General features: G+C 50.4%; 1 protein-coding gene across 1 annotated transcript in view; it reads right to left on the bottom strand.

Annotated features, from left to right (window-relative positions):
- Positions 1-1383: 1383 nt before the first annotated feature.
- Positions 1384-19742, bottom strand: part of LOC116937241 (uncharacterized) — a gene marked incomplete at its 3' end in the record, with an annotated part of 141891 nt that continues 123532 nt past the window's right edge. The window contains exon 10 of the mRNA XM_076058639.1: positions 1384-2105. Within this exon, the coding sequence (XP_075914754.1) occupies positions 1384-2105 (722 nt within the window). The remainder of the gene's footprint in view (positions 2106-19742) is intronic.

Here is a 19742-nt window from a genome sequence, read left to right as displayed (position 1 = left end):
GAGTGGTGAGTGAGAGTGGTGAGTGTGAGTGGTGAGTGAGTGGTGAGTGTGAGTGGTGAGTGTGGTGAGTGTGGTGAGTGGTGAGTGTGTGGTGAGTGTGTGTGGTGAGTGTGTGGTGAGTGTGTGTGGTGAGTGGTGAGTGGTGAGTGTGGTGTGTGGAGAGTGGTGAGTGTTAGTGGTGAGTGTGTGGTGAGTGTGGTGAGTGAGAGTGGTGAGTGGTGAGTGTGGTGAGTGGTGAGTGTGAGTGGTGAGTGTGGTGAGTGGTGAGTGTGGTGAGTGGTGAGTGTGGTGAGTGTGTGGTGAGTGTGGTGAGTGTGAGTGGTGAGTGTGGTGTGTGGTGAGTGTGTGGTGAGTGGTGAGTGTGTGGTGAGTGTGGTGAGTGGTGAGTGTGTGTGGTGAGTGAGTGGTGAGTGTGAGTGGTGAGTAGTGAGTGTGGTGAGTGGTGAGTGTGTGTGGTGAGTGTGAGTGGTGAGTGAGAGTGGTGAGTGTGAGTGTGTGTGGTGAGTGAGAGTGGTGAGTGTGAGTGGTGAGTGTGGTGAGTGTGGTGAGTGGTGAGTGAGAGTGGTGAGTGAGAGTGGTGAGTGGTGAGTGTGTGGTGAGTGTGTGTGGTGAGTGTGTGTGGTGTGTGGTGAGTGTGGTGAGTGGTGAGTGTGTGTGGTGAGTGTGTGTGGTGAGTGAGTGTGGTGAGTGTGTGGTGAGTGAGGGGTGAGTGTGTGTGGTGAGTGTGAGTGAGTGGTGAGTGTGTGTGGTGAGTGTGTGTGGTGAGTGAGAGTAGTGAGTGTAGTGGTGTGAGTGGTGAGTGTGGTGAGTGTGTGGTGAGTGTGAGTGGTGAGTGTGTGGTGAGTGTGTGGTGAGTGTGGTGAGTGAGTGGTGAGTGGTGAGTGTGTGTGGTGAGTGTGTGTGGTGAGTGAGTGTGGTGAGTGTGTGGTGAGTGAGGGGTGAGTGTGTGTGGTGAGTGTGAGTGAGTGGTGAGTGTGTGTGGTGAGTGTGTGTGGTGAGTGTGAGTGTGGTGAGTGGTGAGTGTGGTGAGTGGTGAGTGTGTGTGGTGAGTGGTGAGTGGTGAGAGTGGTGAGTGGTGAGTGTGAGTGGTGAGTGTGGTGAGTGTGGTGAGTGTGGTGAGTATGTGTGGTGAGTGGTGAGTGTGGTGAGTGGTGAGTGTGAGTGGTGAGTGGTGAGTGTGAGTGGTGAGTGTGTGTGGTGAGTGTGGTGAGTGTGTGGTGAGTGTGGTGAGTGGTGAGTGTTAGTGGTGAGTGTGGTGAGTGGTGAGTGTGTGTGGTGAGTGGTGAGTGTTAGTGGTGAGTGGTGAGTGTTAGTGGTGAGTGTGGTGAGTGGTGAGTGGTGAGTGTGTGTGGTGAGTGGTGAGTGTGTGTGGTGAGTGGTGAGTGTTAGTGGTGAGTGTGGTGAGTGGTGAGTGTGAGTGGTGAGTGTGTGGTGAGTGTGTGGTGAGTGTGGTGAGTGAGTGGTGAGTGTGAGTGGTGAGTGTGTGGTGAGGTGTGGTGAGTGTGGTGAGTGTGTGGTGAGTGGTGAGTGAGTGTGGTGAGTGTTAGTGGTGAGTGTGGTGAGTGAGAGTGGTGAGTGTGAGTGGTGAGTGTGGTGAGTGTGTGGTGAGTGGTGAGTGAGTGTGGTGAGTGTTAGTGGTGAGTGGTGAGTGTGGTGAGTGGTGAGTGTGGTGAGTGGTGAGTGTGAGTGGTGAGTGTGTGTGGTGAGTGGTGAGTGTGGTGAGTGGTGAGTGTGTGGTGAGTGTGGTGAGTGGTGAGTGGTGAGTGTTAGTGGTGAGTGTGTGGTGAGTGAGTGTGGTGTGTGGTGAGTGGTGAGTGTGGTGAGTGGTGAGTGTGGTGAGTGGTGAGTGTTAGTGGTGAGTGTGGTGAGTGTGAGTGGTGAGTGGTGAGTGTGGTGAGTGAGTGGTGAGTGTGTGTGGTGAGTGGTGAGTGAGTGGTGAGTGGTTTGTGTGGTGAGTGAGTGGTGAGTGTGTGTGGTGAGTGAGTGGTGAGTGGTGGGCCTCTCACCAGCCTTGTTCTTTGCGAGTTTTTTGCTGCTAGCAGTGCCAGAGCCGTAGGGGACCGCATCGATCAGCACCGATGCCCCAAACGGCTCGCTGGGGTTCTCTGTGCGGGGACAGGGAGGGATTAGCACGGGGGGTCACGTGGGGGTCACGTGGGGGTCACGGGGGGGGGGGTCACGGGGGGGTCACGTGGGGGTCACGGGGGGGGGGGGGGTGGGTCACAGGGGGTGTCACGGGGGGTCACGTGGGGATCACGTGGGGGTCACGGGGGGGTCACGTGGGGGTCACAGGAGTGTCACGTGGGGGTCACGTGGGGGTCACGTGGGGGTCACAGGGGGGTCACGGGGGGGGGGGTCACGGGGGGGGTCATGGGGGTGTCACGGGGGTGTCACGGGGGGGGGGTCACGGGGGGTCACGTGGGGGTCACGGGGGGGTCACGGGGGGTCAAGCGGGGGTCCCGGGGGATATGGGGGATATAGGATCACGGGTGATATGGGGGATATAGCATCACGGGAGAGATGAGGGATATGGGGGATATAGGATCACGGGAGATATGGGGGATATAGGATCACGGGAGATATGGGAGATATAGGATCACGGGAGATATGGGGGATATACGATCACGGGAGATATCGGGGATATGGGGGATATAGGATCACAGGAGATATGGGAGATATAAGATCACGGGACATATGGGGGATATAGGATCACGGGAGATATGGGGGATATAGGATCACGGGGGATATGGGTGATATAGGATCACGGGAGATATGGGGGATATAGGATCACAGGAGATATGGGGGATATAGGATCACGGGAGATATTGGAGATATAGGATCACGGGAGATATGGGGGATATAGGATCACGGGAGATATGGGGGATATATGATAACGGGAGATATGGGGGATATGGGGGATATAGGATCACGGGAGATATGGGGGATATGTGGATATAGGATCACGGGAGATACGTGGGATATGGGGGATATAGGATCACGGGAGATATGGGGGATATAGGATCACGGGAGATATGGGGGATATAGGATCACGCGAGATATTGGAGATATAGGATCACGGGAGATATGGGGGATATAGGATCACGGGAGATATGGGGGATATAGGATCACGGGAGATATGGGGGATATAGGATCACGGGAGATATGAGGGATATGGTGGATATAGGATCACGGGAGATAGTGGGATATGGGGGATATAGGATCACGGGAGATATGGGAGATATAGGATCACGGAAGATATGGGGGATATAGGATCACGGGAGATATGTGGGATATAGGATCACAAGAGATATGGGAGGTATGGGGGATATAGGATCACGGGAGATATGGGGGATATGGGGGATATAGGATCACGGGAGATATGGGGGATATAGGATCACGGGTGATATGGGAGATATAGGATCACGGGAGATATGGGGGATATGGGGGATATAGGATCACGGGGGATATGGGGGATATAGGATCACGGGAGATATGGGGGATATAGGATCACGGGAAATATGGGGGATATGGGGGATATAGGATCACGGGAGATATGGGGGATATAGGATCACAGGAGATATGGGGGATATAGTATCACGGGAGATATGGGGGATATGGGGGATATAGGATCACGGGAGATATGGGGGATATAGGATCACGGGAGATACATGGGATATGGGGGATATAGGATCACGGGAGATATGGGGGATATAGGATCACGGGAGATATGGGGGATATAGTATCACAGGAGATATGGGGGATATAGGATCACGGGAGATATGGGGGATATGTGGGATATAGGATCACGGGAGATATGGGGGATATAGGATCACGGGAGATATGGAGGATATAGGATCACGGGAGATATGGGGGATATGGGAGATATAGGATCACGGGAGATATGGGGGATATGGGGGATATAGGATCACGGGAGATACGTGTGATATGGGGGATATAGGATCACAGGAGATATGGGGGATATAGGATCACGGGAGATATGGGAGATAGAGGATCACGGGAGATATGGGGGATATAGGATCACTGGAGATATGGGGGATATAGGATCACGGGAGATATGGGGGATATAGGATCACGGGAGATATGGGAGATATAGGATCACGGGAGATATGGGGGATATAGGATCACGGGAGATATGGGGGATATGGGGGATATAGGATCACGGGAGATATGGGGGATATAGGATCACGGGAGATATGGGGGATATAGGATCACGGGAGATATGGGGGATATGGGGGATATAGGATCACGGGAGATATGGGGGATATAGGATCACAGGAGATATGGGGGATATAGGATCACGGGAGATATGGGGGATATAGGATCACGGGAGATACGTGGGATATGGGGGATATATGATCACGGGAGATATGGGGGATATAGGATCACGGGAGATATGGGGGATATAGGATCATGGGAGATATGGGGAAATAGGATCACGGCAGATATGGGGGATATAGGATCACGGGAGATATGGGGGATATAGGATCACGGGAGATATGGGGGATATGGGGGATATAGGATCACGGGAGATACGTGGGATATGGGGGATATAGGATCACGGGAGATATGGGGGATAGAGGATCACGGGAGATATGGGAGATAGAGGATCACGGGAGATATGGGGGATATAGGATCACGGGAGATATGGGGGATTTGGGGGATATAGGATCACAGGAGATATGGGGGATATAGGATCACGGGAGATATGGGAGATATAGGATCACGGGAGATATGGGGGATATAGGATCACGGGAGATATGGGGGATATGGGGGATATAGGACCAAGGGAGATATGGGGGATATAGGATCACGGGAGATATGGGGGATATAGGATCACGGGAGATATGGGGGATATAGGATCACGGGAGATATGGGGGATATAGGATCACGGGAGATATGGGGGATATGGGGGATATAGGATCACGGGAGATATGGGGGATATAGGATCACGGGAGATATGGGGGATATAGGATCACGGGAGATATGGGGGATATAGGATCACGGGAGATATGGGGGATATAGGATCACGGGAGATACGTGGGATATGGGGGATATATGATCACGGGAGATATGGGGGATATAGGATCACGGGAGATATGGGGGATATAGGATCATGGGAGATATGGGGAAATAGGATCACGGCAGATATGGGGGATATAGGATCACGGGAGATATGGGGGATATAGGATCACGGTAGATATGGGGGATATAGGATCACGGGAGATATGGGGGATATGGGGGATATAGGATCACGGGAGATACGTGGGATATGGGGGATATAGGATCACGGGAGATATGGGGGATAGAGGATCACGGGAGATATGGCAGATAGAGGATCACGGGAGATATGGGGGATATAGGATCACGGGAGATATGGGGGATTTGGGGGATATAGGATCACGGGAGATATGGGGGATATAGGATCACGGGAGATATGGGAGATATAGGATCACGGGAGATATGGGGGATATAGGATCACGGGAGATATGGGGGATATGGGGGATATAGGACCAAGGGAGATATGGGGGATATAGGATCACGGGAGATATGGGGGATATAGGATCACGGGAGATATGGGAGATATGGGGGATATAGGATCACGGGAGATATGGGGGATATAGGATCACGGGAGATACATGGTATATGGGGGATATAGGATCACGGGAGATATGGGGGATATAGGATCACGGGAGATATGGGAGATAGAGGATCACGGGAGATATGGGGGATATGGGGGATATAGGATCACGGGAGATATGGGGGATATGGGGGATATATGATCACAGGAGATATGGGAGATAGAGGATCACGGGAGATATGGGGGATATAGGATCACGGGGGATATGGGGGATATAGGATCACGGGAGATATGGGGGATATAGGATCACGGGAAATATGGGGGATATGGGGGATATAGGATCACGGGAGATATGGGGGATATAGGATCACAGGAGATATGGGGGATATGGGGGATATAGGATCACGGGAGATATGGGGGATATAGGATCACGGGAGATATGGGGGATATAGGATCACGGGAGATACATGGGATATGGGGGATATAGGATCACGGGAGATATGGGGGATATAGGATCACGGGAGATATGGGGGATATAGTATCACGGGAGATATGGGGGATATAGAATCACGGGAGATATGGGGGATATGTGGGATATAGGATCACGGGAGATATGGGGGATATAGGATCACGGGAGATATGGGGGATATAGGATCACGGGAGATATGGGGGATATAGGATCACGGGGGATATGGCGGATATAGGGTCACGGGAGATACGTGGGATATGGGGGATATAGGATCACGGGAGATATGGGAGATAGAGGATCACGGAGATATGGGGGATTTGGGGGATATAGGATCACAGGAGATATGGGGGATATAGGATCACGGGAGATATGGGGGATATAGGATCACGGGAGATATGTGGGATATGGGGGATATATGATCATGGGAGATATGGGGGATATAGGATCACAGGAGATATGGGGGATATAGGATCACGGGAGATATGGGGGATATAAGATCACAGCAGATATGGGGGATATAGGATCACGGGAGATATGGGGGATATAGGATCACGGGAGATATGGGGGATATAGGATCACGGGAGATATGGGGGATATAGGATCACGGGAGATATGGGGGATATGGGGGATATAGGATCACGGGAGATACGTGGGATATGGGGCATATAGGATCACGGGAGATATGGGGGATAGAGGATCACGGGAGATATGGGAGATAGAGGATCACGGGAGATATGGGGGATATAGGATCACGGGAGATATGGGAGATATGGGGGATATAGGATCACGGGAGATATGGGGGATATGGGGGATATAGGATCACGGGAGATACATGGTATATGGGGGATATAGGATCACGGGAGATATGGGGGATATAGGATCACGGGAGATATGGGAGATAGAGGATCACAGGAGATATGGGGGATATGGGGGATATAGGATCACGGGAGATATGGGGGATATATGATCACAGGAGATATGGGAGATAGAGGATCACGGGAGATATGGGGGATATAGGATCACGGGGGATATGGGGGATATAGGATCACGGGAGATATGGGCGATATAGGATCACGGGAAATATGGGGGATATGGGGGATATAGGATCACGGGAGATATGGGGGATATAGGATCACAGGAGATATGGGGGATATGGGGGATATAGGATCACGGGAGATATGGGGGATATAGGATCACGGGAGATATGGGGGATATAGGATCACGGGAGATACATGGGATATGGGGGATATAGGATCACGGGAGATATGGGGGATATAGGATCATGGGAGATATGGGGGATATAGTATCACGGGAGATATGGGGGATATAGAATCATGGGAGATATGGGGGATATGTGGGATATAGGATCACGGGAGATATGGGGGATATAGGATCACGGGAGATATGGGGGATATAGGATCACGGGAGATATGGGGGATATAGGATCACGGGGGATATGGGGGATATAGGGTCACGGGAGATACGTGGGATATGGGGGATATAGGATCACGGGAGATATGGGAGATAGAGGATCACGGAGATATGGGGGATTTGGGGGATATAGGATCACAGGAGATATGGGGGATATAGGATCACGGGAGATATGGGGGATATAGGATCACGGGAGATATGTGGGATATGGGGGATATATGATCACGGGAGATATGGGGGATATAGGATCACGGGAGATATGGGGGATATAGGATCACGGGAGATATGGGGGATATAAGATCACAGCAGATATGGGGGATATAGGATCACGGGAGATATGGGGGATATAGGATCACGGGAGATATGGGGGATATAGGATCACGGGAGATATGGGGGATATAGGATCACGGGAGATATGGGGGATATGGGGGATATAGGATCACGGGAGATATGGGGGATATGGGGGATATAGGATCACGGGAGATATGGGGGATATAGGATCACGGGAGATATGGGGGCTATAGGACCAAGGGAGATATGGGGGATATAGGATCACGGGAGATATGGGGGATATAGGATCACGGGAGATATGGGAGATATGGGGGATATAGGATCACGGGAGATATGGGGGATATGGGGGATATAGGATCACGGGAGATACATGGGATATGGGGGATATAGGATCACGGGAGATATGGGGGATATAGGATCACGGGAGATATGGGAGATAGAGGATCACGGGAGATATGGGGGATATGGGGGAAATAGGATCACAGGAGATATGGGGGATATGGGGGATTTAGGATCACGGGAGATATGGGGGATATAGGATCACGGGAGATATGGGAGATATGGGAGATATAGGATGACGGGAGATATGGGGGATATGGGGGTTATAGGATCACGGGAGATATGGGGGATATGGGGAATATAGGATCACAGGAGATATGGGAGATAGAGGATCACGGGAGATATGGGGGATATAGGATCACGGGAGATATGGAGGATGTGGGGGATATAGGATCACAGGAGATATGGGAGATAGAGGATCACGGGAGATATGGGGGATATGGGGGATATAGGATCACGGGAGATATGGGGGATATGGGGGATTTAGGATCACGGGAGATATGGGGGATATAGGATCACGGGAGATATGGGGGATATGGGAGATATAGGATCACAGGATATATTGGAGATAGAAGATCACGGGAGATATGGGGGATATGGAGGATATAGGATCATGGGAGATATGGGGGATATGGGGGATATAGGATCACGGGAGATATGGGAGATAGAGGATCACGGGAGATATGGGGGATATGGGGGATATAGGATCACGGGAGAAATGGGGGATATGGGGGATAAAGGATCACGGGAGATATGGGGGATATAGGATCATGGGAGATACGTGGGATATGGGGGATATAGGATCTCGGGAGACATGGGGGATAGAGGATCACGGGAGATATGGGGGATATAGGATCACGGGAGATATGGGGGATATAGGATCACGGGAGATATGGGGGATATGGGGGATATAGGATCACGGGAGATATGGGGGATATGGGGGATATAGGATCACAGGAGATACGTGGGATATGGGGGATATAGGATCACGGAAGATATGGGGGATATAAGATCACGGGAGATATGGGAGATAGAGGATCACGGGAGATATGGGGGATATGGGGGATATAGGATCACGGGAGATATGGGGGATATGGGGGATATAGGATCACGGGAGATATGGGGGATATAGGATCACGGGAGATATGGGAGATATAGGCTCACGGGAGATATGGGGGATATAGGATCTCAGGAGATATGGGGGATATGGGGGATATAGGATCACAGGAGATATGGGGGATATAGGATCACGGGAGATATGGGGGATATAGGATCACGGGTGATATGGGAGATATGGGGGATATAGGATCACGGGAGATATGGGGGATATAGGATCACGGGAGATATGGGGGATATGGGGGATATAGGATCACGGGAGATACATGGGATATGGGGGATATAGGATCACGGGAGATATGGGGGATATAGGATCACGGGAGATATGGGAGATAGAGGATCACGGGAGATATGGGGGATATGGGGGAAATAGGATCATGGGAGATATGGGGGATATGGGGGATTTAGGATCACGGGAGATATGGGGGATATAGGATGACGGGAGATATGGGAGATATGGGAGATATAGGATGACGGGAGATATGGGTGATATGGGGGTTATAGGATCACGGGAGATATGGGGGATATGGGGAATATAGGATCACAGGAGATATGGGAGATAGAGGATCACGGGAGATATGGGGGATATAGGATCACGGGAGATATGGAGGATGTGGGGGATATAGGATCACAGGAGATATGGGAGATAGAGGATCACGGGAGATATGGGGGATATGGGGGATATAGGATCACGGGAGATATGGGGGATATGGGGGATTTAGGATCACGGGAGATATGGGGGATATAGGATCACGGGAGATATGGGGGATATGGGAGATATAGGATCACAGGAGATATTGGAGATAGAGGATCACGGGAGATATGGGGGATATGGAGGATATAGGATCATGGGAGATATGGGGGATATGGGGGATATAGGATCACGGGAGATATGGGAGATAGAGGATCACGGGAGATATGGGGGATATGGGGGATATAGGATCACGGGAGAAATGGGGGATATGGGGGATATAGGATCACGGGAGATATGGGGGATATAGGATCATGGGAGATACGTGGGATATGGGGGATATAGGATCTCGGGAGACATGGGGGATAGAGGATCACGGGAGATATGGGGGATATAGGATCACGGGAGATATGGGGGATATAGGATCATGGGAGATATGGGGGATATGGGGGATATAGGATCACGGGAGATATGGGGGATATGGGGGATATAGGATCACAGGAGATACGTGGGATATGGGGGATATAGGATCACGGAAGATATGGGGGATATGGGGGATATAGGATCACGGGAGATATGGGGGATATGGGGGATATAGGATCACGGGAGATATGGGGGATATAGGATCACGGGAGATATGGGAGATATAGGCTCACGGGAGATATGGGGGATATAGGATCTCAGGAGATATGGGGGATATGGGGGATATAGGATCACAGGAGATATGGGGGATATAGGATCACGGGAGATATGGGGGATATAGGATCACGGGTGATATGGGAGATATGGGGGATATAGGATCACGGGAGATATGGGGGATATAGGATCACGGGAGATAGGGGAGATATAGGATCATGGGAGATATGGGGGATATGGGGGATATAGGATCACGGGAGATATGGGGGATATGGGGGATATAGGATCACGGGAGATATGGGAGATAGAGGATCACAGGAGATATGGGGGATATGGGGGATATAGGATCATGGGAGATATGGGAGATATGGGGGATATAGGATCACGGGAGATATGGCAGATAGAGGATCACGGGAGATATGGGGGATATGGGGGATATAGGATCACGGGAGATATGGGGGATAAAGGATCACGGGAGATACGTGGGATATGGGGGATATAGGATCTCGGGAGATATGGGGGATATAGGATCACGGGAGATATGGGGGATATAGGATCACGGGAGATATGGGGGATATAGGATCACGGGAGATATGGGGGATATAGGATCATGAGAGATATGGGGGATATAGGATCACGGGAGATATGGGGGATATGGGGGATATAGGATCACGGGAGATATGGGGGATATGGGGGATATAGGATCACGGGAGATACGTGGGATATGGGGGATATAGGATCACGGGAGATATGGGGGATATAGGATCACGGGAGATATGGGGATATAGGATCACAGGAGATATGGGGGATATAGTATCACGGGAAATATGGGGGATATAGGATCACGGGAGATATGGGAGATATAGGATCACGGGAGATATGGGGGATATGGGGGATATAGGATCACGGGAGATATGGGGGATATAGGATCACGGGAAATATGGGGGATATAGGATCACGGGAGATATGGGGGATATGGGGGATATAGGATCACGGGAGATATGGGGATATGGGGGATATAGGATCACGGGAGATATGGGAGATAGAGGATCACGGGAGATATGGGGGATATAGGATCACGGGAGATATGGGGGATATAGGATCACGGGAAGTACGTGGGATATGGGGGATATAGGATATCGGGAGATATGGGGGATATAGGATCACGGGAGATATGGGGGATATAGGATCACGGGAGATATGGGGATATAGGATCACAGGAGATATGGGGGATATAGTATCATGGGAAATATGGGGGATATAGGATCACGGGAGATATGGGAGATATAGGATCACGGGAGATATGGGGGATATGGGGGATATAGGATCACGGGAGATATGGGGGATATAGGATCACGGGAAATATGGGGGATATAGGATCACGGGAGATATGGGGGATATGGGGGATATAGGATCACGGGAGATATGGGGATATGGGGGATATAGGATCACGGGAGATATGGGAGATAGAGGATCACGGGAGATATGGGGGATATAGGATCACGGGAGATATGGGGGATATAGGATCACGGGAAGTACGTGGGATATGGGGGATATAGGATATCGGGAGATATGGGGGATATAGGATCACGGGAGATATGGGGGATATAGGATCACGGGAGATATGGGGGATATAAGATCACGGGAGATATGGGGGATATAGGATCATGAGATATGGGGGATATAGGATCACGGGAGATATGGGGGATATGGGGGATATAGGATCACGGGAGATACGTGGGATATGGGGGATATAGGATCATGGGAGATATAGGGGATATAGGATCACGGGAGATATGGGGGATATGGGGGATATAGATCACGGGAGATATGGGGGATATAGGATCACGGGAGATATGGGGGATATAGGATCACGGGAGATATGGGAGATATAGGATCACGGGAGATATGGGGGATATGGGGGATATAGGATCACAGGAGATATGGGGGATATAGGATAACGGGAAATATGGGGGATATAGGCTCACGGGAGATATGGGGGATATGGGGGATATAGGATCACGGGAGATATGGGGGATATGGGGGATATAGGATCACGGGAGATATGGGGGATATAGGATCATGGGAGATACGTGGGATATGGGGGATATAGGATCTCGGGAGACATGGGGGATAGAGGATCACGGGAGATATGGGGGATATAGGATCACGGGAGATATGGGGGATATGGGGGATATAGGATCACGGGAGATATGGGGGATATGGGGGATATAGGATCACAGGAGATACGTGGGATATGGGGGATATAGGATCACGGAAGATATGGGGGATATAAGATCACGGGAGATATGGGAGATAGAGGATCACGGGAGATATGGGGGATATGGGGGATATAGGATCACGGGAGATATGGGGGATATGGGGGATATAGGATCACGGGAGATATGGGGGATATAGGATCACGGGAGATATAGGCTCACAGGAGATATGGGGGATATAGGATCTCAGGAGATATGGGGGATATGGGGGATATAGGATCACGGGAGATATGGGGGATATAGGATCACGGGAGATATGGGGGATATAGGATCACGGGTGATATGGGAGATATGGGGGATATAGGATCACGAGAGATATGGGGGATATAGGATCACGGGAGATAGGGGAGATATAGGATCACGGTAGATATGGGGGATATGGGGGATATAGGATCACGGGAGATATGGGGGATATGGGGGATATAGGATCACGGGAGATATGGGAGATAGAGGATCACAGGAGATATGGGGGATATGGGGGATATAGGATCATGGGAGATATGGGAGATATGGGGGATATAGGATCACGGGAGATATGGCAGATAGAGGATCACGGGAGATATGGGGGATATGGGGGATATAGGATCACGGGAGATATGGGGGATAAAGGATCACGGGAGATACGTGGGATATGGGGGATATAGGATCTCGGGAGATATGGGGGATATAGGATCACGGGAGATATGGGGGATATAGGATCACGGGAGATATGGGGGATATAGGATCACGGGAGATATGGGGGATATAGGATCATGAGAGATATGGGGGATATAGGATCACGGGAGATATGGGGGATATAGGATTACGGGAGATATGGGGGATATGGGGGATATAGGATCACGGGAGATACGTGGGATATGGGGGATATAGGATCACGGGAGATATGGGGGATATAGGATCACGGGAGATATGGGGGATATAGGATCACAGGAGATATGGGGGATATAGTATCACGGGAAATATGGGGGATATAGGATCACGGGAGATATGGGAGATATAGGATCACGGGAGATATGGGGGATATAGGATCACGGGAGATATGGGGGATATAGGATCACGGGAAATATGGGGGATATAGGATCACGGGAGATATGGGGGATATGGGGGATATAGGATCACGGGAGATATGGGGATATGGGGGTATAGGATCACGGGAGATATGGGAGATAGAGGATCACGGGAGATATGGGGGATATAGGATCACGGGAGATATGGGGGATATAGGATCACGGGAAGTACGTGGGATATGGGGGATATAGGATATCGGGAGATATGGGGGATATAGGATCACGGGAGATATGGGGGATATAGGATCACAGGAGATATGGGGGATATAAGATCACGGGAGATATGGGGGATATAGGATCATGAGAGATATGGGGGATATAGGATCACAGGAGATATGGGGGATATGGGGGATATAGGATCACGGGAGATAAGTGGGATATGGGGGATATAGGATCACGGGAGATATGGGGGATATAGGATCACGGGAGATATGGGGGATATGGGGGATATAGATCACGGGAGATATGGGAGATAGAGGATCACAGGAGATATGGGGGATATGGGGGATATAGGATCATGGGAGATATGGGAGATATGGGGGATATAGGATCACGGGAGATATGGCAGATAGAGGATCACGGGAGATATGGGGGATATGGGGGATATAGGATCACGGGAGATATGGGGGATAAAGGATCACGGGAGATACGTGGGATATGGGGGATATAGGATCTCGGGAGATATGGGGGATATAGGATCACGGGAGATATGGGGGATATAGGATCACGGGAGATATGGGGGATATGGGGGATATAGGATCACGGGAGAAATGGGGGATATGGGGGATAAAGGATCACGGGAGATATGGGGGATATAGGATCATGGGAGATACGTGGGATATGGGGGATATAGGATCTCGGGAGACATGGGGGATAGAGGATCACGGGAGATATGGGGGATATAGGATCACGGGAGATATGGGGGATATAGGATCACGGGAGATATGGGGGATATGGGGGATATAGGATCACGGGAGATATGGGGGATATGGGGGATATAGGATCACAGGAGATACGTGGGATATGGGGGATATAGGATCACGGAAGATATGGGGGATATAAGATCACGGGAGATATGGGAGATAGAGGATCACGGGAGATATGGGGGATATGGGGGATATAGGATCACGGGAGATATGGGGGATATGGGGGATATAGGATCACGGGAGATATGGGGGATATAGGATCACGGGAGATATGGGAGATATAGGCTCACGGGAGATATGGGGGATATAGGATCTCAGGAGATATGGGGGATATGGGGGATATAGGATCACAGGAGATATGGGGGATATAGGATCACGGGAGATATGGGGGATATAGGATCACGGGTGATATGGGAGATATGGGGGATATAGGATCACGGGAGATATGGGGGATATAGGATCACGGGAGATATGGGGGATATGGGGGATATAGGATCACGGGAGATACATGGGATATGGGGGATATAGGATCACGGGAGATATGGGGGATATAGGATCACGGGAGATATGGGAGATAGAGGATCACGGGAGATATGGGGGATATGGGGGAAATAGGATCATGGGAGATATGGGGGATATGGGGGATTTAGGATCACGGGAGATATGGGGGATATAGGATGACGGGAGATATGGGAGATATGGGAGATATAGGATGACGGGAGATATGGGTGATATGGGGGTTATAGGATCACGGGAGATATGGGGGATATGGGGAATATAGGATCACAGGAGATATGGGAGATAGAGGATCACGGGAGATATGGGGGATATAGGATCACGGGAGATATGGAGGATGTGGGGGATATAGGATCACAGGAGATATGGGAGATAGAGGATCACGGGAGATATGGGGGATATGGGGGATATAGGATCACGGGAGATATGGGGGATATGGGGGATTTAGGATCACGGGAGATATGGGGGATATAGGATCACGGGAGATATGGGGGATATGGGAGATATAGGATCACAGGAGATATTGGAGATAGAGGATCACGGGAGATATGGGGGATATGGAGGATATAGGATCATGGGAGATATGGGGGATATGGGGGATATAGGATCACGGGAGATATGGGAGATAGAGGATCACGGGAGATATGGGGGATATGGGGGATATAGGATCACGGGAGAAATGGGGGATATGGGGGATATAGGATCACGGGAGATATGGGGGATATAGGATCATGGGAGATACGTGGGATATGGGGGATATAGGATCTCGGGAGACATGGGGGATAGAGGATCACGGGAGATATGGGGGATATAGGATCACGGGAGATATGGGGGATATAGGATCACGGGAGATATGGGGGATATGGGGGATATAGGATCACGGGAGATATGGGGGATATGGGGGATATAGGATCACAGGAGATACGTGGGATATGGGGGATATAGGATCACGGAAGATATGGGGGATATGGGGGATATAGGATCACGGGAGATATGGGGGATATGGGGGATATAGGATTACGGGAGATATGGGGGATATAGGATCACGGGAGATATGGGAGATATAGGCTCACGGGAGATATGGGGGATATAGGATCTCAGGAGATATGGGGGATATAGGATCACAGGAGATATGGGGGATATAGGATCACGGGAGATATGGGGGATATAGGATCACGGGTGATATGGGAGATATGGGGGATATAGGATCACGGGAGATATGGGGGATATAGGATCACGGGAGATAGGGGAGATATAGGATCATGGGAGATATGGGGGATATGGGGGATATAGGATCACGGGAGATATGGGGGATATGGGGGATATAGGATCACGGGAGATATGGGAGATAGAGGATCACAGGAGATATGGGGGATATGGGGGATATAGGATCATGGGAGATATGGGAGATATGGGGGATATAGGATCACGGGAGATATGGCAGATAGAGGATCACGGGAGATATGGGGGATATGGGGGATATAGGATCACGGGAGATATGGGGGATAAAGGATCACGGGAGATACGTGGGATATGGGGGATATAGGATCTCGGGAGATATGGGGGATATAGGATCACGGGAGATATGGGGGATATAGGATCACGGGAGATATGGGGGATATAGGATCACGGGAGATATGGGGGATATAGGATCATGAGAGATATGGGGGATATAGGATCACGGGAGATATGGGGGATATGGGGGATATAGGATCACGGGAGATATGGGGGATATGGGGGATATAGGATCACGGGAGATACGTGGGATATGGGGGATATAGGATCACGGGAGATATGGGGGATATAGGATCACGGGAGATATGGGGATATAGGATCACAGGAGATATGGGGGATATAGTATCACGGGAAATATGGGGGATATAGGATCACGGGAGATATGGGAGATATAGGATCACGGGAGATATGGGGGATATGGGGGATATAGGATCACGGGAGATATGGGGGATATAGGATCACGGGAAATATGGGGGATATAGGATCACGGGAGATATGGGGGATATGGGGGATATAGGATCACGGGAGATATGGGGATATGGGGGATATAGGATCACGGGAGATATGGGAGATAGAGGATCACGGGAGATATGGGGGATATAGGATCACGGGAGATATGGGGGATATAGGATCACGGGAAGTACGTGGGATATGGGGGATATAGGATATCGGGAGATATGGGGGATATAGGATCACGGGAGATATGGGGGATATAGGATCACGGGAGATATGGGGATATAGGATCACAGGAGATATGGGGGATATAGTATCATGGGAAATATGGGGGATATAGGATCACGGGAGATATGGGAGATATAGGATCACGGGAGATGTGGGGGATATGGGGGATATAGGATCACGGGAGATATGGGGGATATAGGATCACGGGAAATATGGGGGATATAGGATCACGGGAGATATGGGGGATATGGGGGATATAGGATCACGGGAGATATGGGGATATGGGGGATATAGGATCACGGGAGATATGGGAGATAGAGGATCACGGGAGATATGGGGGATATAGGATCACGGGAGATATGGGGGATATAGGATCACGGGAAGTACGTGGGATATGGGGGATATAGGATATCGGGAGATATGGGGGATATAGGATCACGGGAGATATGGGGGATATAGGATCACGGGAGATATGGGGGATATAAGATCACGGGAGATATGGGGGATATAGGATCATGAGAGATATGGGGGATATAGGATCACGGGAGATATGGGGGATATGGGGGATATAGGATCACGGGAGATACGTGGGATATGGGGGATATAGGATCATGGGAGATATAAGGGATATAGGATCACGGGAGATATGGGGGATATGGGGGATATAGATCACGGGAGATATGGGGGATATAGGATCACGGGAGATATGGGGGATATAGGATCACGGGAGATATGGGAGATATAGGATCACAGGAGATATGGGGGATATGGGGGATATAGGATCACAGGAGATATGGGGGATATAGGATAACGGGAAATATGGGGGATATAGGCTCACGGGAGATATGGGGGATATGGGGGATATAGGATCACGGGAGATATGGGGGATATGGGGGATATAGGATCACGGGAGATATGGGGGATATAGGATCATGGGAGATACGTGGGATATGGGGGATATAGGATCTCGGGAGACATGGGGGATAGAGGATCACGGGAGATATGGGGGATATAGGATCACGGGAGATATGGGGGATATAGGATCACGGGAGATATGGGGGATATGGGGGATATAGGATCACGGGAGATATGGGGGATATGGGGGATATAGGATCACAGGAGATACGTGGGATATGGGGGATATAGGATCACGGAAGATATGGGGGATATAAGATCACGGGAGATATGGGAGATAGAGGATCACGGGAGATATGGGGGATATGGGGGATATAGGATCACGGGAGATATGGGGGATATGGGGGATATAGGATCACGGGAGATATGGGGGATATAGGATCACGGGAGATATAGGCTCACAGGAGATATGGGGGATATAGGATCTCAGGAGATATGGGGGATATGGGGGATATAGGATCACGGGAGATATGGGGGATATAGGATCACGGGAGATATGGGGGATATAGGATCACGGGTGATATGGGAGATATGGGGGATATAGGATCACGAGAGATATGGGGGATATAGGATCACGGGAGATAGGGGAGATATAGGATCACGGTAGATATGGGGGATATGGGGGATATAGGATCACGGGAGATATGGGGGATATGGGGGATATAGGATCACGGGAGATATGGGAGATAGAGGATCACAGGAGATATGGGGGATATGGGGGATATAGGATCATGGGAGATATGGGAGATATGGGGGATATAGGATCACGGGAGATATGGGAGATATGGGGGATATAGGATCACAGGAGATATGGGGGATATAGGATAACGGGAAATATGGGGGATATAGGCTCACGGGAGATATGGGGGATATGGGGGATATAGGATCACGGGAGATATGGGGGATATGGGGGATATAGGATCACGGGAGATATGGGGGATATAGGATCATGGGAGATACGTGGGATATGGGGGATATAGGATCTCGGGAGACATGGGGGATAGAGGATCACGGGAGATATGGGGGATATAGGATCACGGGAGATATGGGGGATATAGGATCACGGGAGATATGGGGGATATGGGGGATATAGGATCACGGGAGATATGGGGGATATGGGGGATATAGGATCACAGGAGATACGTGGGATATGGGGGATATAGGATCACGGAAGATATGGGGGATATAAGATCACGGGAGATATGGGAGATAGAGGATCACGGGAGATATGGGGGATATGGGGGATATAGGATCACGGGAGATATGGGGGA

Source organism: Petromyzon marinus, assembly GCF_048934315.1.
Source record: "Petromyzon marinus isolate PM22_M1 ecotype Great Lakes invasive population chromosome 77 unlocalized genomic scaffold, UKy_Petmar_22M1.pri1.0 chr77_unloc.4, whole genome shotgun sequence".
Taxonomy (NCBI): Eukaryota; Metazoa; Chordata; class Hyperoartia; order Petromyzontiformes; family Petromyzontidae; genus Petromyzon; species Petromyzon marinus.
Note: the sequence above shows the minus strand (reverse complement) of the source record. Positions and strands in the feature narration are given on the sequence as shown.